This window comes from Camelina sativa, chromosome 1 (genome assembly GCF_030686135.1).
Source record: "Camelina sativa cultivar CO46 ecotype springtype chromosome 1, ASM3068613v1".
Lineage (NCBI taxonomy): Eukaryota > Viridiplantae > Streptophyta > Magnoliopsida > Brassicales > Brassicaceae > Camelina > Camelina sativa.
Genome location: NC_141880.1, coordinates 5644368 through 5662460, shown reverse-complemented (window position 1 = coordinate 5662460; position 18093 = coordinate 5644368). Strand labels below are relative to the sequence as shown.

The following is an 18093-nucleotide window of genomic DNA, read 5'->3' as shown; positions in this document are numbered from 1 at the left end:
ATATGTGTTAATACTTAATAAATAATAATAATAAACATTTTTTGAGAGAATACTTAGTTTATCATTCACTTTTATTCTCATTGTAATTTGGAGAAAGAAAACTCTAGAAAATACAATAAAATAATTATTAATGAAGAAATAATGAATTTAATTTGTGTTATTGTCCCAAAATAACTAATAAAATAATGAAGAATATATGTTCCCAAAACAAATTGAGTTAGTGTGGTTAAGACATGAGTTAGTGTGATGCATCAAACAAAACAAATGTCAAATCCTTGTCCGACGAGCCAACAAAGGAGTAAAAAGAAAGAGAGAAGAGGGGTAAAAGGGGAAATACAAGTAAAAGAAAAAGGAGGAAGAAGATTTCCAAAGGAGAGAAAGGAAAACCCTAAAGGCGGAGTATATAAAGTTAAAAAGCAACGCGTTTTCTCTCTGCCTCTTTCGGTTTTTTCACATCAGTAGTCTCTCACAACAAAGCCTCAATCTTCGCTCGCTCCTTCGCTCTCCTTACTCTCTCAACCCGGTTCAGATCCGTGTTTGGGAGATTCAAGCTCCCTGAAATTTTCCTACTTTCGTTTACTAATCTCTTCTCAACGTTTGCTCCAGGTATATTGCATCTATTTCTCCTTTTCCTATGTCTTTTATCGATTTGTGATTTGGGTCTATACTTTTTTTACTTTGTTCTGTGATTCGTTTTTGTTTTCGATAGATTTGGTGAGTTGTTGATTTGAAAGTTTTGATTTTTTTTTATTTATTATTCCGTTGTTTCTAGATCGTTTGTTATGGTTACCCTTATTTTGTTGCTCTGTTTATTATATTATATGAGATGTTGGTGCTGATGATGACGACGATTTATGTTTTTGGATCTAACCCATCTTTAGGAATCTGTTGATTTGTGAATTTTACAGTGATTGTTTGTATGTCTTTATTACCGCTAGGTTACATAACTCAGATGTTATTGTCTTTATAAACTGTTTCTTAACAGTTCGTTGTGGTTGTCTGGATTTAAAAGGTCTTTCATGTTGGAGAAATAGGTTTGAGTGGTGTCTATCTTTATATATATGGATAACCATGTGCCTTTTTATACATTCTCTCCGAACATCATCTGAGGCAGATATTAATGCTTGTTTTCCTCTCTTTATGGACTTCGAGTTTGGCTATTTTGTCACATTCCCTCTTTTGCAATCGTTATTTATCACTAAGTGAAATAGATGTTTTCTTTATTTGCCTCATCACGATATCTAATTTTTGTTGTTGTTCTGTGTGTATGTAGTATGGCGGGATCTGCACCAGAAGGCACCCAGTTTGATGCACGTCAGTTTGACCAGAAACTGAATGAAGTGTGAGTCTTTTTGTTCTATTTTTCCATCTTGTGTGTTGTGCTCTTTCTGAATGTTTAGTTGCTAATTTGTATTGTATGTATGCAGACTTGAGGGACAGGATGAGTTCTTCACTTCTTATGATGAGGTTCATGAGAGCTTTGATGCCATGGGTCTCCAAGAGAACCTTCTCAGGGGTATCTATGCTTATGGTATGTGTTGAAGTACTCTTGAAAGCTATCTTTTTGTGATTTTGTGTCTCGCTTATAAGCATCATCTCATGCGTGCATCTGTGTTCTTTTAGGTTTTGAGAAGCCTTCTGCTATTCAGCAGAGAGGAATTGTCCCCTTTTGCAAAGGTCTCGATGTGATTCAACAGGCCCAGTCTGGTACTGGGAAAACAGCTACTTTCTGCTCTGGTGTATTGCAGCAGCTGGACTACACCCTTGTCCAGTGTCAGGCTTTGGTTTTGGCTCCAACTAGAGAGCTTGCTCAGCAAATTGAGAAGGTCATGAGGGCCCTTGGTGATTACCTTGGTGTCAAGGTTCACGCCTGTGTTGGTGGAACCAGTGTTCGTGAGGACCAGCGCATTCTCCAAGCTGGTGTCCATGTTGTTGTTGGAACTCCAGGACGTGTCTTTGACATGTTAAAGAGGCAGTCTCTCCGTGCTGACAGCATCAAGATGTTTGTTCTCGATGAAGCTGATGAAATGCTCTCCCGTGGTTTCAAGGACCAGGTTTGTCAATATTTCCCTAGAGCTTCAAATCCGTTTCCCGTTATGGTTAAACTCTAATCTCACTTTGTTTCCTTGATGTTGAAGATCTATGACATATTCCAGCTTCTTCCTCCAAAGATCCAAGTTGGTGTGTTCTCAGCAACCATGCCACCAGAAGCTCTTGAGATCACAAGGAAGTTCATGAGCAAGCCAGTGAGAATCTTGGTGAAGCGTGATGAGCTAACCCTCGAAGGTATCAAGCAGTTCTATGTCAACGTTGAGAAAGAAGAGTGGAAGCTCGAGACACTCTGTGATCTCTACGAGACTCTCGCCATCACGCAGAGTGTCATCTTCGTGAACACCAGGCGTAAGGTTGACTGGCTCACAGACAAAATGAGGAGCCGTGACCACACAGTCTCAGCTACCCACGGAGACATGGACCAGAACACCAGAGACATCATCATGAGGGAGTTCAGGTCTGGTTCCTCGCGTGTTCTCATCACCACTGACCTCTTGGCTCGTGGTATCGATGTGCAACAAGTCTCTCTGGTTATCAACTTCGACCTCCCAACTCAGCCAGAGAACTACCTCCACCGTATCGGAAGAAGTGGAAGGTTCGGGAGAAAGGGAGTGGCGATCAACTTCGTGACTCGTGATGATGAGAGGATGCTGTTTGATATTCAGAAGTTCTACAACGTGGTTGTCGAAGAGCTGCCTTCGAACGTGGCCGATCTGCTGTGAAGGGAGAAAAAGAAGTCCGTCCGTTGCCGTACTAGTATCACCGGAGAAGAAAGGTTTTTCTTGTTTTGCAAGGCACTCTTTGATCTGATTTTGACACCGTCGTCTCTCTATCAGCGATTTCTCTTTTAAGTTTTTCTTAGTTGTTTTTCTCTCTTCTCCTTCCCCCTCTACGAACATATCTCTCTTCTGACCATTTTTATTTATGGAGTATTTATTTCTTCTCTATTTTAAAATTTCGGCTTTGTTGTTTGTCTTTGATTATTGTATCGATCAAATCCTTTCATCAAAAGTTTGGTTTAAAACCTTTTTTCATGTGTTTGGTTCCGAAGTCGTAAGATTCATTATCAGGCCAATGTTTGTGGCTTAAAGATAATGTGAATATGCGACGTTACATCATTGTCATTGTGGCATCAATCAAAATGCAATGGCACACTCTCTCACGCGCTACATCAATGACAAATCTTGTTATGAAAAAGTCTGTTTCCACACGGCGACGAACTCGCTTTACATCTTCTTTATATTTCTAGAGCGTTTTGTTCTTTTGTTTAAAACTTTTAATAATAGTTTTATATTTCTTGCCTTAATTGAAAGTATGTTAGATGTACACTACTAAATTTATTTCGTCTGAGCCGGTGTATTATTCAAAATGTGTGAGTCGAGCCTACCACCGACAAGGGTTACTCGGGTTTTATTATTTGAACTGAAATCATTGGTCTCAAGTTCTGCAGTGTTTTTTCACGAAAAAGAATATCTAATTAAAAGTAATTTCTTCCATTATTTCGTGTGAGAAACTACCGGTTTGGACAATCCGCGTGCCTATCAGAGAATAGTAGTTGGGAAAAAATCACATCCACACAACACAAACCTAACCAACACAGAGCACAAGCATAGAACCAAAAAAACACACAAGAAAAAAGTCTAATGATTCATACCAGTATTACCGGTAATATTTTTTTCTACTACTTGTACATTAAATGAATAACTTAACTCTTTTGAAGAGTTTGACCACACAAAAAAAAAAAAGGTTTTGAAGAAGGGAAAATAAAAACATAAGTAGGTCCTTGATCAACTCAACATGACAATTGTAAATTGATTTCCCAAAAAGACTCTTTTTAGTGTATTTTGAAAAATAAACTAATTAGTATTATTTAATTAATTTACTAACTTTTTTTTTTTTTTAAAGACAACATAGACGACGACGACTCTTCTTCTTCGTTTCAGAATTCAGACCAAACAAAACTCAAATCAGTAAATCACCATGGAGAATTATTACAAAGAAATGGAACCGCCAGCAGCTTCCGGAAACCGCAGAGACGCAGTTTCAGTGAAAGGCCACAGCGTGAGTTTCGACGATTCAGCCGCCGATCAGAGTCAGACGAACAACGATTACCAGTTAAAGATAAAGAAAAGCAAAAGCGTTCCAAACGCGGATCGTGGTTCGGCGTCGGCGTCTAGAAGCTGGAGTTTCAGCGATCCAGAATCACGGAGGAAGAGAAGAGTCGCTGGCTATAAAGTTTATTCCGTCGAACAGAAGATGAAGGGATCCATTAGAAAGAGCTTCAAATGGTTCAAAGGCGTCATCGGTATTTCTTGATTTCTATATATATTTTCTCTGAATTTCTTTATATAGAAATTTTCAAAACCCACCCGAAACGATGAAAAAAATCTATCTTCCGAGTTAAAAATATCTCTTTGTTGTAACAAATACAGGAAACTCAAACTAATATGTTTCTTTCTCGTGCAATTATATCAAGATTGTATAGTCTTGATTCTTGAATGAGACAGATAATGAATGAACAAAATCAGTTTCCATATCTACCTGTGAATGACCATACCACTTCAATTACATCAAAAAACCATTCCTTTTCAAGAAAAAAAAAAAGAAGCTATTTTATAAGAATCTCTAATCAATTTTTTTTTAGTATACACACACAAACTCGCACAATACAACATTCTCCCGTCCCTTTCTTTGTAATTCTATTATCTTCAATCCCAGTTCTCCTTGTTCTGTTTCCTCCAAAGTAATGAATATTTCTCGTGAGAGAGGAAAACTTACTGGATCAATTATTTCAACTATGTTGTGTGGTGGAGGTTGTATCAGTTGATGCTGAGACGCCACTCATCCCGCTCATAACGCTCAAAATAGAGTGTTTCCTCTGGAGCCTTCCTCTCAACTGCCGGATCTTTGCATCTACACGAGCCGTGAATCCTATCTTGGTCTTCTCTCTAGCCTTAGATCTCTCTCTCGTCCACATACGCTCGTCCTGTACGTCAATTCTGAAATACTTGATCTCTTGAATGATGTGATGGTCCAAAGGGTTCAACGATCTCTGGAACGAAATGTGAGCCAAGTAAGGAAGTGTTGTTGCGGCTATGACCAGCAGTGAGGTTAGCCAGTAGATTGGTGCTGGTGCTAGGGTTTCCGAGAGCATGTGGAACATGTTGCCTGAAATTTTTGGAGGTAACCTGCCAAAGAGTGCAAGGAAGATGTACCACATGACGATACTTCCCCAGATAAATGCGTGCTGGATCCAAGTGAAATGGCTCATGGTTAAAGCTATTTGTACGTTCACTGCCCAAATGATGCAAGTGAACATGGTGGTTCCCATTGCGTTCATGTCTGCTGTCTGGCCCCCAGAACAGAAAGATTGGACGTCGAAGATGCCAATGTTGAGGCCAAAGATGACTATGGATGCGTAGACTCCATTTCCCATCCACCCGAGGATTCTGTGCCAGTCAAAGAACAAGTTCTTGGGGCCTTGCTGGTACAATGCAGGGAACTAGCAAGAGGGAGAAAGTTAATATTAGAAGAAGGGTTTCAGGGTTTAGATTGGAGAGAGTTAAATGAGCAGAGAAGCGTAAACCTGTAAGCAGACTTCTGAAGATACGTCTTGCTCGAAAACTCCGAGGGATATGACGGGGAGAGAAGTGAGGATAACGTTGAACATCAACAAGTAGTAGTCATTGTATATGGCTTGACCAGAAAACCCAGTGAAAGCCTCAAAGTAGAAGAGAGTCAGACCAAATGTTATGTTCTTGTAAAAGAAGTAACAGATCTGTCAGAAAAGAATGTGAATCAAAATCAGGTTGTAAGTTGTCCGATGGGTTATGATGGGATTTTCTGTATATCAATTATACCACAGATACTTACCATCTGGGCTATTCTTTTGTAGCACCAGTGCCCGTGGACAACAAGTAGTCTCTCTAAAAACCGAAACTGGGCTATGGAGAAATCGCTTGCCATTACAGCCTGAAGAGAAAGAGAAATGCATTTGCAATCAGAAACAGACCTATATCGCCATTAACCAAAGAAAATGTCTAGTTAAATCGAAAACACGTTTAATGACCTGCATGCCTTCCACACCACTGATGCCTACACCTATATCAGCTTCTTGAATCATTCCAACATCATTTGCACCATCACCGATTGCCAAGGTTGTCTTTCCTGTTCCTTCTTTTGCTAGTCTTGTTACCTAGAAACCGAGATAGATAGACAAAAGTAAGTGATTTCAGTCAATAACAAAAAGATAGAACTAGGACTTGTGGTGTATCAATCTTACCAGTGCCTTCTGTTTGGGAGAGACACGACAGCATATCACTGAAGCACAATCAACAGCCAGGGCAAGAAACTGATACTTAATATCATCCTCCAAAGCATATGTAAGTGTCTTTCCATCAATGATCAAAGCAAACGCTGCATGTGGATCCTTCTCTAGTTTGATCATCTGTGAAGCATTTATGATCTGCATCAAAATGCTCTCTCTCGCAGCCTGGCCATTTACAACAAGAAAAAGTTTCTCACATCAAATGCAAGCATTTATTGAAACAGTAATGTAGGTTTTTATAGTATCAGCCTAATACATACCGCTTCTGGGTCTTGGAATGATCCCTCTTCGTTTCTTAGTGCTATGGATATCTGCTTCATACCCTGTCGCAGCAAACTGCAGGCATATCTGCATTTGGAAAAACAAAGAACTTAGTCCACTTAGTATCTATTATAAAATTCCCAAGATTTGGGGTCGTGGTATTATCAGCAACATAAAAGAATAACACACCCTATGTTAATTGCTGTCTCCATCTTATCTCCTGTCAAAACCCATATCTTGAGACCAGCTTGGGCAAGCTTATCTATGCACTGAGGCACCTGTAACGAACAATAAACAGTAAGCTGAAAGGAAATATCAGTTATTAGCGTCATGGTAGTAATCCTATACAAACTTCCACTACATACCCCTTTCTGCAGTTTATCTTCCACTGCAGTAGCACCGACAAGAATCAATTCCTTCTCCATCATATCGGATACCTTTTCGAGCATTTCATCTCTGTCAGCTCCGACTGAAGTTTTGGCTTTGTGAAATTCACTGTTCCAAATCGAATACTCAGTCTCATCCAGCTTTCTATAACTGAGCGCTAATGTGCGTAAACCAGCTTCACCATATCCATTCAAATGCTTTGAAGTGGCTTCCAGATATTTTTTTCCATTCTTGGATAACCGGTCGAATATTATGCTGCAAATTTTCAAGATGACCCATTGAACTTTACTTTAGTATAACAGATACGCTATATTGAACTGCTTGAAGTTATGAGGCCAACCTGTCAGCACCTTTACAGAGTAGAAGAATCTGCCCTTTTTCATCACGAATGATAACAGACATTCTTTTTCTTTGGCTAGTGAAGTCCAAAACATTTAAAACTTTGTATTCTCTATAAAAGATTGGACAAGTAGTTAGATATATATTCACTGGAACCGATACGAACAAGTGAAAGATTTACAGTTACAATCTCACCTTTCAAGTGGTTGGCCTAAATGTCGTTCACTGATAAACACACTTGATTGAGTTCTTTTAGTAAACTCAAAACCAAACTCCCCAGCGGCAACAAGGAAAGCAACTTCATCAGGAGACTCTGCTTCATAAGTACACTTTCCAGTATCTTCCTCCACCTCGGGAATAGCAGTGTGACAAACAGCAAGTATACGCAGAAACATCAAAATGTCATCTGGATTGGGTTCATTTAACCAGTTTCCGTTCATGAGACGTTGATCCTCAAAACTAAACCCCTTGACACCAGTGGACTGCGTCTGATCTATTTCGTCAGTAGCAGTGATTACAGTCTCCAACTCAATATCTGATGAGTTCTTGCTGGGCATTTTGGCATATCCATGCATCCTTCCTCTAGTCCTTGGAAGGTCGTTCATTTCTTCACCTTGCTCCTCATCGAGATCTATCGCCATCTGCTTTGCTGCAGCTAGTTCTACTTCACTGGCGCGAACACCATAAGAAGTACCCGCGATGGAGCATTTCAAAAAATCCATCTGATTGCATGTCAGAGTTCCTGTTTTATCGGAAAGGATTGTGTCAACTTGTCCCAGCTCTTCATTCAAATTTGATGTGCGTGCTTGAGCTGGAGTCCCGCTCTCGCTATCATACATGTGCAAGTCTTGGTTTATGAAAGTTGCCTGCAAAACTTTTACGAGCTCAATGGAAACATACAATGAGATGGGAATCAAGTACCCATAAAGCAAGACAGCAGTGATCAGATGGACGACCCAAGCGTGAAAAGGATTTCTTGGATTAGTTAAGCGCTCGGGCTTATCTGGTCGTAAGTACCACCACTCTCCCATATGCATCTTTGTCATCACTGCGAAACCCAGTGAGCTGATGAAGGAGACGGTCACAAGGAGGGCAAAGAGAGTATATATGATGTAGTCCATTCTCTTTTCAATTCTGCTTCTCTTTGAAGGGGATTTTGTTGAATTCTGCATGACTTTTGTGTCATGGCCAGTAAATATGACCACCCCATAGACATAAGCCGTGTTCCTGAGCTTAGAGTCTCTCAAGAGAATCTGGTTAGGATCGAGCGGATAAACCTGGCCATCATATTCAAGATTTCCAACAAACGTATACAGGTTAGGATTGGGATCTTCACATTTAATAGTTCCAGAGAAAGTGTGGAAAGCATCATCCCGTTCCAAAGGCAAGGTAACATCCAAACATCTCTTAACTTTGAGGTTGGTCTCGCCATCTAAGTTCATGGTCTCGACATAACAGATCCCATCCTCGTAACTTGATGACAATAAGAGCAAATCAGCAGGGAAAAATTGATCCTTTTCCACCTTGACAACATCCCCAACACGGATCTTGTTCCACTTCCTACGACCAAAAACACCATCCCCTCTATGAACAATGGCTTTCCTGGAATTGACCTTCACATCCTGCATAAACCGGCGCCAGTCCTCCAAAGCCTCTTTACCCATACTAAGCCCGACCACAAAAATCAAAGGTGCAATCATACTCCATTTGTTGAATGGGGAGAGAGGGAAGACAGAGAGAATTGCAGCAACGAGGAAGTAGAAATTGGCAACACGGTGGAATTGCTCATACAAGCATTTGGGCAAGAAGGTGATGAGGTTATACCTAGTGGTGGACACATAGTTAGAGGTGTATCTGAGGACTTTAGCCAGATGCATATGAGGCTGGTTACAGTGAACAATTCTAGTGTATCCAGGTCCATTAATGCTATGGGGTTCTTGATCTTCTAGGGTTTTTGGCCTAAGGCATCTAAAGGTGTAAAAATGGCTTTTCCGAATCCTTGATCTTATTCTGCGACGCCCCATTATCTCAAAAAGTGTGAGCACAACGCAAGATAGAGAGAGACCGAATCAGCTGTTCAACAAAGAAACACGAAGATCTCCTGGTTCAGAGGCCCTCGCCACTACTGTGAGAAATCAAACAAAAATCAAGAAAATAAAATAAAATCAGCTTAACGAACCACAAATCGAGCCCTTTGAATAAACCACCGCCAGAATCGAATCAAGAAACGATCACACGAAAAAACCAAGGAATCCGTTAACGAATCGTCGTATCAGAACCCCACCAACATTCCCAAAAAAAAAAAAAGAAAAAACCTTGCAGCACAAGACAACGGAAATCCCTAAGAAACTGCGACGCAAAATTCCAAAAATTAAATAAACGAAATCGAGTTTGGGATCGAAGGAAATACCTAGAATCGGGAGGATCGTTCATGAAGAAACTCGCGCAAACACCCGATTCCAACGGAGATGTTGACACAAAAACCAAAAAAAGCTGATGATGTGAGATGATGGCTTTTATGGCAAAAAAAACTCAACAGAAGAGGGAGGAAGAAGGCGAAAAGGCTCCTTTCTTCTCGCTTTTGTTGTCTCTCTTTCTCTCTTTTTTGAAGAAGATGAAGAAAGATCGAAAAGGGACAAAAACAATGTCACACTCTCTCTCCCTGCGGGGGGCGTTCTGCTGCAACTCTCTCTCTCTCTCTCCAACCCAACGCAGCAATTTCCGTTTCAGCTTCCTATTTTACCGATTCTTTTTATTATTAGTGTTTTTCTTTTCAGTTAAAAAAACCTAAAACAAAATCAAACTATTTAATTTATTAAATTTCTGATTTGTATAACCAAACAACTGGTTTTATTTAATATTTTCTAATTAAATAATGATATGTTTCTTTGTCACAAGGTTTACAATTACTACGATTAAGATCACACAACAATTATGTAATAGTACTCCGTAATTTAATAAAAGCGAATTTATTTTCGATAATTTTTATGAAAGTAATTGTAGTCCGTACAAAGTACGTTTACCACTTACGCACGGAGACTAAAAACCGGTTTGGTTATACAACTAAACCGAATATAACCATCATTCACTTCATTACTCTGGCTCTGGGTCGTCACTTCCAAGTCCAATCTGTTCCTCATTAAATATCAAGCCCGGCCCAATCAACTTACTACTATTACTTGACAAACAAACAAACAAACGATCCCCCTCCTGCTTCTTCTAGTATACAAAATTTCATGTTACCCAAAAAATAAATCTCACTAACGAAAATATTATATCGGTTTAACTAAGTTTTGGTTTATACATTATATACTAAATCCTAGCTAAATAATTAAGTTGATTGGTGTTTTTCATTTTTAGTAATCTTGACGTTTTAATTTACTAACAAGTCTTTAATACTGGCGAGTGATGATTATACCTTAAAAGAGATTGTACATGTGAATAAATAATATGTTAAATTGTGTTTAGTTAAGGGATTCAAAAGAGAGAATGATTTTGATTAAGGGGCACAATGGCATCTCCAACCCTCCGGCTGGTAATTAGCATAATGAGGAGAGAGGTGAGGAATTGAAGAAACGGTTGGGACTTGGATGGCTTCACATGGCTCACATCCGTAGCATTTCTTCTCACAACTTGGTGGCTTTGATCCTATCCTTCTTCCTTTCTCTATTTCTTCTATCTCTCTGTCCTCACTCGGCTTCAATAAGGGCCTATTTGAGTTGTGTTCTGCAGCTTGTGGGCTTCTTATCTCTGCAGGCCATATAGTAATTTTTATTGTGAAAAGAAAAAAAAAAAGACATTAATACATATTCCATTGAAATTCCTATGCTTCTTTTGCTATAAAGAGATGACCCAAGAACACATGCACCTTTTTTAACAACCTTTTCACTGACTAATCTATGAAAGTCATTTCTAAAACAAAATTTGTTTTTTTTTTATACCCGTTGATCATGCAAATATTTGGGACCACGGTCTAATATAGTCAGTAATACAAGTCATTAATTTGCTCATAAAATTAGTAAAGCAATTAAGAATTCAACCTAACCTTCTTTGCAAACAGAAACCAAACAGAGAACTCTTTCATTCATACTTACATATCTACATGTGCCTTTCATTATATAGATACATACATAGTAATGGTCTAATTAAGTAGACTCTTGAAGAAATAAGAAACTGAACCTGGATAAAAAGAAACGTGACTGGAAGCAATAGGCCTGCTTGCTGCACCAACCCAGCTCACTATTTGTATCATCATCACGGCCAGTATAAGCACAAGACACTTTCCTATTTCTCTCATTCGCATGATGATGATAATGTGATAATGATGGCTACTAATGATGTATATAAAGGTTTAAAGAAAAGAAAGAGGAGGAAGAAGAAGAAGAAGAAAGAAGAACCAGTGGGTTTTAGGGGGTTTAGGCCTAATGCCTATAGGCTATAGCAATAGGAAGGTTGTTGTTGCTTATGGGACAATGGAAGTAATTTTCTTACCAATCTATCAATGTTTTGCCTTTATCTTTTAATCAAAAAGCAAACTGATTAACCAATGAGCAAGTTTTTCTTTTTAAAAAATTTGAATTATTTTTTTGGGATTTTACAGCTCATTTAATTGCATATCTTTTTCTGACATGTCTCAGTACATGAAAGTAAATAATATTCGAATCAGAAAATCAGAAGAAAACAGATAAGAATACGAGTGCGAGAGAGAGAGAGAGAGAGAGAGATCAGTCTACTAGAGAAGAATCTATGTACGAGTTGGTCCATTCATCATCAGAACAATGCTTTTATATATTTTGAAACGAAAGAAAAATAAAATGATAGTATTACAGGTAAGTAAATAAAATTACTATTTCTCTTTTCAATTTATGTGTGCATAGACTGCAGAGCCATTCCACATTTCCACGGCTCAATGGCTTCGTTTCCATTAAGAGTAGTAAAATAAATAAACTCGCAGAAGGTCTCTCATTTATGAATAGATCACTCTTACAGATAATTCACATTACATATAGGACTCATGTAAATATGCATTGAGATATATAATTTTTTTAAAATAAAATAATTGATACCGATTCATTCCGTATCGAATCATCGTGACACTTAATTTGGAATAAGGTCAACTCTGATCTCATGAGGACAAAACCATGCACTTGATTGTGGACCGTCCACATATCTATCAAAATTTCTTTTTTTTACACGTTGTTCAAATTTGATTTTTTAAAATGAAAAGAAATTAACGAAGATTAGTTATATATGTGCTATTTATAATAACAAAAGTAATTGTAAACTATAATAAGATATTACATACGTGGTAAGTGACAGTGTTATTTTCATGCACTAATAAGCGTAGGTAGGAAGGCTTTGATGGTGTCAGCTCGAATAAATGAATGGAAATGGACACATCATATATCTATTTTTAGAATATGGTCCGAGCAATTTTCATAAAATTGACTGATCAATTCGTTTCTAGTTTTAGTAAACGCCAAGCCTCACACCACACGGAGTGTGAATATTACTCCAAAAAGGAATCGTATCAGTCAAATTTGAATTTCACAGTTTTAGCAATTTCTTTACATCAAGTAAAATAAATTATTCCTCCTACCTTTTTTCCTACTTTCTTACAAAATTTGTTTTCCAAACGTAAAAATGAATTTAAGAGGCATCTACCAGATTTGAATATCTTCCAAGAAGTAAAATGAATAAAGAGAACGGTTTAAAAGTACTCACATTTGACTTTGACAAAAATAAATACACTCACGTTTGACTAGGCTTCATACATTTTATATGTATTGGAAGAGTATTAATAAGTAGTACTTAATTTGTCCAAAAAAACAAATATAAAAATATATGCTAAAAGAAAAAGAAAAAAACATACATCTCTGATTGGCTATGAATTGTCAAAAGTGTACAGAGTACTGGATAGCACCTGGAAATAGCTGTGTTAAATGTCACTGTGATTTAATTAGTCATAGTAATAAGATTGATTATTTATTTTCTCTTCTCGTTTAACAAAACAAAAAGACTACTTTATTAAGTCGATAAGTATAGTGACTAATATACTAACATGTTTACATTTTTAATGGTATAGTGACTTATATTTTCCAAACTTTCACAGGGTTTATTGGACTAGCTATTCATTTGATCTCTCTTTCTATGGTACGTAGTAGTTTTTTCACACGTATGTCTTCGGAAATCATTCCTACTAAATCATGCTTCCACATGTAAACCTCTTAAGATAAATGAATCATACCGTGCATATATAAGGTTCATTTTATATTCTATAGAGAATCATGCAGTTACTACCTCTACCCCCATAGGAACATTGAAAGTGAACGTTGAACCAAATTATGGTGGATATGTGACGAGAGCTTCCTTCTTGTCCCGTGGAAGCTTTTTTTTTTTTGGATCAAATACTTGCTTTTTTATTCATCAACCCGGGTTTCATTACAGATAAAGCCTTTTTTGCGAGACCATCTGCCTAATGACTGAAATCCCTAGGGATAAATTTGAAAGAATAGAAACTAAAATGAGAGGATAGTTCCTTCGATTGGATCTCCCGATTAAGAGCTTTGACAAGATTCAACGAGTCAGAAGCGAAGATAATGTTGGTGAATTCCGATTTAGTGGCAACTCTTACTGTCGTCAAAGTTGCTAAAGCTTCAGCCATCAACGGTGAGGACACAAGCGAATTCGACGACTCTCCCTCCAAGATCAAGGTGTCGTTTGGATCGCTGAAACTCCATCCGAATCCTGTGTGGCCATCCGCTTGCCAGGCTGCATCTGAACAAGCCAAAATGGCAGATCCCCGATTGGGGAAACTCGGAGGGTCGTGCCTTTGGACAGGGTTGATTATGGATTTCGATTGGGCCTCTTGCCATTCTCGACATTGTACAATCGCCATTGATAGGGTTTCTACAGGGGTTTGAAAGTCTTTGTTGAATATCTTTCGATTTCGTGCCGTCCAAATCGACCATAGTATCCACGGTGAGAGGGGACCCAAAGTTATGCGAGTAGGTGGGAGACTTTTCAACTTTCCAGCGATGGTAATACCCGATTTGATTGTAATAACTTCCTGTTTCCTGAGCGGGGTGGACAGTGGAGCCATATGCCATAAACGTTCAGCAAAAGGGCAGTGGAAGAACAAGTGTAGGGTCGTCTCTTCGGCTCCACAGTGAGGGCATACTACGTTTGCATCGATATGTTTCTGTTGCAGCTTTGCTCCCACAGGGAGTGCCTCTTGAGCCAGTTTCCATAGGAACATTTTAACTTTTGGGGAGCATCGTAGTTGCCAAATGGAAGAGAGACAGTTAAAATCGGTTGCTGGAGGTGGTAGCAGAGGGTTGTCTCCTCTTTTGCTCAGGTTTAGTGCCTCATAGTACCCCGATTTAGCCGTGTATACACCAGTCGTTGTTGGTAACCAAGCCCATTTATCTAGGGCCCCTGTTGTACTTGGTCTCAGTTTTAGGATATCATGCTCGTAAGTAGGTAGGATCTCTCTTAATAGGGGGACATTCCAATCAGATCCCGGAATAATAAGGTCCGCAACACATAGTGTACTTGAAGCTTCTGTTGGAGGTCCCATTGGACACATCATGTTGGTTAAAGATAGCCAGGAGCTGTACCAGATTGGTGTATCCTTACCAGTTCCCTGTGGAAGCTTTTATATTATATATGTCCAACAAACTTTCATGCTCTTATACAATGTATTTTCCCACAATGTATACGTAAAAGTTGGACCTACCCATGAATCCAAACTAAACAGATTATAGATAAGAATAGTGCAGCAAGTTCTTATAAAAACAACGGCCACAAAGAAGCCAGCTGCTAACACCCAAAAAAAATTATCCATTTTTGGGGGGGAAGAAAAAGTTAAGATGTTAATGCATGCGCAATATAATCACGGAGAACAAGATAAGTAAATATGAAAACATACGTTAAGTTTGATCATGTTATGGAAGTAAAAAAATGGGATAAGAGAAATTGGTTAAGAGGTCAGTTTCAGAACCACCAAGAAGATATATGTCAAATTAAGAGATGAAGTGTGCTTCCGACAGAATCTCGAGTCCGTTGAGCTTTGACTTCCTTAAACAGCATATAACCAAATTTCACTTCAAAAGAGTTAAAGATGTTGCAAGTTTAGTGTTTTCGTTATCTTCAAATGTGCTTTTCTGATTCACAACAAAGCCAAAACTACCTAAGGTCTCAGGGCCTCGTCGGGGAGTTTTAATATTTTCGATAACTAGCTTAGGTGTTAACTACGTATATACATACCATTAATTGTTTGGTAAAACCAAAATCATTGGTATATATTTGTAAAATACTTGCTGAAAGTACGTAAGGTTTGATCACCTAGCTATTAGTTTAACAAAGTTATAATTTTTAACATCTACTAGCTAATAATTAAAGCAATTAACAAGCTTAATTGTAAGTCATTTTGTAATTACTAATTAAAGTAGAGATACACGTAATGACCTGAGAATTTTTAACTTCATCAGTTAATTAAACGAAACAACTAAGAACACAAAGACGGTAGAAAAATTAAAACAATTCGTGTTTCGTGGTAAAATTTTCTCTACTTGATATCACTAAACTGAGAAACCACTTTGCCTTTAATTTTGGGATTTTGCCTCGAGGAGAAGGAGGCAAAGTGGGGGCTTTTCTATTTTTTATTTTAATTTGCCTTTTCCTTGTCACTCTTTCTTGTTGTCGCACACAGATACTATACTTGATATGTTGATATACACGAATGATTTTTTTTTCTTTTTCTATAAGATTATAATTCATAATGCGCAAGGAAACGAAGAAAGACATCATCCTAAACATTTTATTTGCATTGTAGTTCTTTGCTCCAATTGTTTGATTTTTTTTTATCTTGTTTTAGGTTCGATCTTTAGAAAATACGATACATATTCTCCATGGACAAAATTTGTTATCGAGATAAAAAAAAAAGATACATAGACAGATCCACACATATTAATCGAACAATTTTGAAAAAAAAAAAATCAGAATAATAACATAATTTTGACACTTCAAATAGGAAAATAGGAATTCTTTTTTGCAACATTTTGCATGTAACAGTTAAGAATAATTATGGAGAGGATATGCTCATATTATTTGTTAGAATAAAATAAAATAAAATTTCTTGAAGCAAAAAGTCAAAATGTATAGAAAGTTAGTGTCCTTTGATGGCTCATCAAAAATAGAAAGGAAAGTGTGAAAGCTCTTTACTAGTTGCATGTGCCATCGAAGGCAAAATCAAAAGAATCTTATGTTTGGGCCTAGTGCTTCGGTCACAAGCATTAAATTCATCCTTAATGTTGATATCTCTGTCCTGATTCCTGAACAATATTAATGTCAATTTGGTATTGCAAGGTCGATTAATATAAGCATAAGAAGTATGTTCTATGAAACATAAATAGTGTGATGTACATTCTTTTTAAAATATGTGTATAATAATATTTCTATATTTCATTTGTCGGAAGATTTATCCATAACTTGTTACGGAGAAAGTAATATGTATTCATAAAGTTGGCTAATAAAAATAAAAACGAAGAATGTATGCATTTACTAAATTAGACGAAATATATGCATGAAATAGATACAATTTTCATATGATCATTATAATATTGATGAGATGATTTTTAGGTTATCAATCCAAACGTAATATATAAATGTTATTTTATAGGAGCGATCAACAAAGAGACCGACAAAACATTCAGCCTCCGATCCCAGACAAATCCCACCCACGAATCCATCACTTAGAATGTTGAATAGGAGACTAGCTAGGAGTGCTAGCAGGTTTTACCTTTCATAACATTTCCAGTGGCCAAATCACAGTCATGATCATTTGATTACCAACTATATAAACATAAACTATACTTATATACGAAAAAGCACGTCTATCTCAATTGTTTATAGCAAGCTTTACCGACCGAGCGGGGGTCTCTAATCGCGATTGCATCACATCACATCCGTTGTAATCAAAATGTTATGGACAATATATATCTTAACCATATGACTATAATAACCCAAACTGACTATATATATATATATATATATATATATATATGTCTTGCGATCGGTGTATTAACATATAATAAAGTACTTCACTGTTGCTTCCGGCAGAAGAGAGTAATCAACCAAATCGCCAACAAATTTAGGGTTTAGTTTAGATAATCAAACCCATCATTAATATATATTATATATATTAAACCCACACCTAACGCATATATATGCGATGCTGATGACGATTATAACATCACTCAAAACTGATTCACGTTAACAAATACTCCGACTTCACATAATTAGGAGCTAGAGTTTGAAGTTCAGAAAGAAAAAACATATTCAAGCTGTTCACTCGGGAATATCCGATTAACAAAAAAAAGGTTGAGTTAATACTGTGTACATGTAGATGTAGTGACACTATCATATCAGCTTTAACTCCTAAAGTCTTTTAACAAAAAATGTTTTAACACTTAAAAGTCAAATTAAGAATCTAATGTAAAGTTGAATTCGAACCCTTTATGTCAAAATTAAAACTTTACTTCCTTTGTTGGCAATCCTTATTACATATTATTATTATATGCAGTGCGTATCCAATTACACATTTGACATTTCTTTCGACATAATATCGGAAACTTACATATTTAAAATTTAATCATGCCAGAATGAAAACTAAATTGAAAACTAAGTCATAGGATTCACAGTGTCTGCATGAGCAACACGTGTCT

At 37.4% G+C, this 18093-nt stretch overlaps 5 protein-coding genes and 1 non-coding gene across 10 annotated transcripts; 3 read left to right on the top strand and 3 right to left on the bottom strand.

The window, feature by feature from the left end:
• Window positions 1–222: 222 nt before the first annotated feature.
• Window positions 223–3079, top strand: LOC109124852 (eukaryotic initiation factor 4A-1). The gene is made up of 5 exons (XM_087452305.1): window positions 223–606; window positions 1274–1342; window positions 1428–1531; window positions 1624–2054; window positions 2139–3079. The coding sequence occupies exons 2-5, from the start codon at window positions 1275–1277 to the stop codon at window positions 2772–2774; spliced, it is 1239 nt and encodes a 412-aa protein (XP_087308431.1). The 5' UTR covers window positions 223–606; window position 1274; the 3' UTR covers window positions 2775–3079.
• LOC147949582 (small nucleolar RNA snoR98) lies at window positions 1059–1173 on the top strand. The gene has a single exon (XR_015565603.1). It is a non-coding gene; the product is annotated as a small nucleolar RNA snoR98 (small nucleolar RNA).
• Window positions 3080–3940: 861 nt separating the features above from the next.
• On the top strand, window positions 3941–4588 carry LOC104778683 (uncharacterized). Its single transcript, XM_010503133.3, has one exon. It carries the CDS (start codon window positions 4033–4035, stop codon window positions 4366–4368), a length of 336 nt encoding a protein of 111 aa, XP_010501435.1. The 5' UTR covers window positions 3941–4032; the 3' UTR covers window positions 4369–4588.
• On the bottom strand, window positions 4564–10145 carry LOC104704733 (putative phospholipid-transporting ATPase 7). Of its 5 annotated transcripts, XM_087452269.1 has the most exons (13): window positions 9777–10074; window positions 9546–9681; window positions 8323–9439; window positions 7562–8232; window positions 7368–7478; window positions 7006–7282; window positions 6830–6918; window positions 6640–6727; window positions 6335–6544; window positions 6122–6247; window positions 5926–6024; window positions 5639–5830; window positions 4564–5554 (listed from the first exon to the last, which is right to left on the bottom strand). In XM_087452269.1, the coding sequence occupies exons 3-13, from the start codon at window positions 9388–9390 to the stop codon at window positions 4844–4846; spliced, it is 3642 nt and encodes a 1213-aa protein (XP_087308395.1). In that variant the 5' UTR covers window positions 9391–9439; window positions 9546–9681; window positions 9777–10074; the 3' UTR covers window positions 4564–4843. The 5 variants fall into 5 exon arrangements, 4 of the variants coding, with proteins under 4 accessions (XP_087308395.1, XP_087308390.1, XP_087308392.1 ...); XM_087452264.1 differs by having other exon boundaries at window positions 7562–9439; window positions 9777–10094; XM_087452266.1 differs by lacking the exon at window positions 9546–9681 and having other exon boundaries at window positions 8323–9491; window positions 9777–10082.
• A 657-nt stretch (window positions 10146–10802) lies between these two features.
• LOC104778674 (EPIDERMAL PATTERNING FACTOR-like protein 3) lies at window positions 10803–11790 on the bottom strand. Its single transcript, XM_010503126.3, has 2 exons — window positions 11546–11790; window positions 10803–11116 (listed from the first exon to the last, which is right to left on the bottom strand). The coding sequence occupies exons 1-2, from the start codon at window positions 11667–11669 to the stop codon at window positions 10866–10868; spliced, it is 375 nt and encodes a 124-aa protein (XP_010501428.2). The 5' UTR covers window positions 11670–11790; the 3' UTR covers window positions 10803–10865.
• A 2051-nt stretch (window positions 11791–13841) lies between these two features.
• On the bottom strand, window positions 13842–14954 carry LOC147949581 (uncharacterized). The gene has a single exon (XM_087509569.1). It carries the CDS (start codon window positions 14952–14954, stop codon window positions 13842–13844), a length of 1113 nt encoding a protein of 370 aa, XP_087365695.1.
• Between the last annotated feature and the right edge of the window lie 3139 nt (window positions 14955–18093).

Coding starts and splice junctions, on each gene's coding strand:
- LOC104778683 (XM_010503133.3), top strand. CDS start 4,033: ATGGAGAATTATTACAAAGAAATGGAACCGCCAGCAGCTTCCGGAAAC.
- LOC104778674 (XM_010503126.3), bottom strand. CDS start 11,669: ATGCGAATGAGAGAAATAGGAAAGTGTCTTGTGCTTATACTGGCCGTG. Junction 11,117..11,545: donor TCACGTTTCTTTTTATCCAG/GTTCAGTTTCTT, acceptor TATGGCCTGCAG/AGATAAGAAGCCCACAAGCT.
- LOC104704733 (XM_087452262.1), bottom strand. CDS start 9,390: ATGGGGCGTCGCAGAATAAGATCAAGGATTCGGAAAAGCCATTTTTAC. Junction 7,283..7,367: donor CTCTGTAAAGGTGCTGACAG/GTTGGCCTCATA, acceptor GAAAATTTGCAG/CATAATATTCGACCGGTTAT. Junction 6,919..7,005: donor AAGATAAACTGCAGAAAGGG/GTATGTAGTGGA, acceptor TGTTCGTTACAG/GTGCCTCAGTGCATAGATAA.
- LOC147949581 (XM_087509569.1), bottom strand. CDS start 14,954: ATGTGTCCAATGGGACCTCCAACAGAAGCTTCAAGTACACTATGTGTT.
- LOC109124852 (XM_087452305.1), top strand. CDS start 1,275: ATGGCGGGATCTGCACCAGAAGGCACCCAGTTTGATGCACGTCAGTTT. Junction 1,343..1,427: donor GACCAGAAACTGAATGAAGT/GTGAGTCTTTTT, acceptor GTATGTATGCAG/ACTTGAGGGACAGGATGAGT. Junction 1,532..1,623: donor CAGGGGTATCTATGCTTATG/GTATGTGTTGAA, acceptor GTGTTCTTTTAG/GTTTTGAGAAGCCTTCTGCT.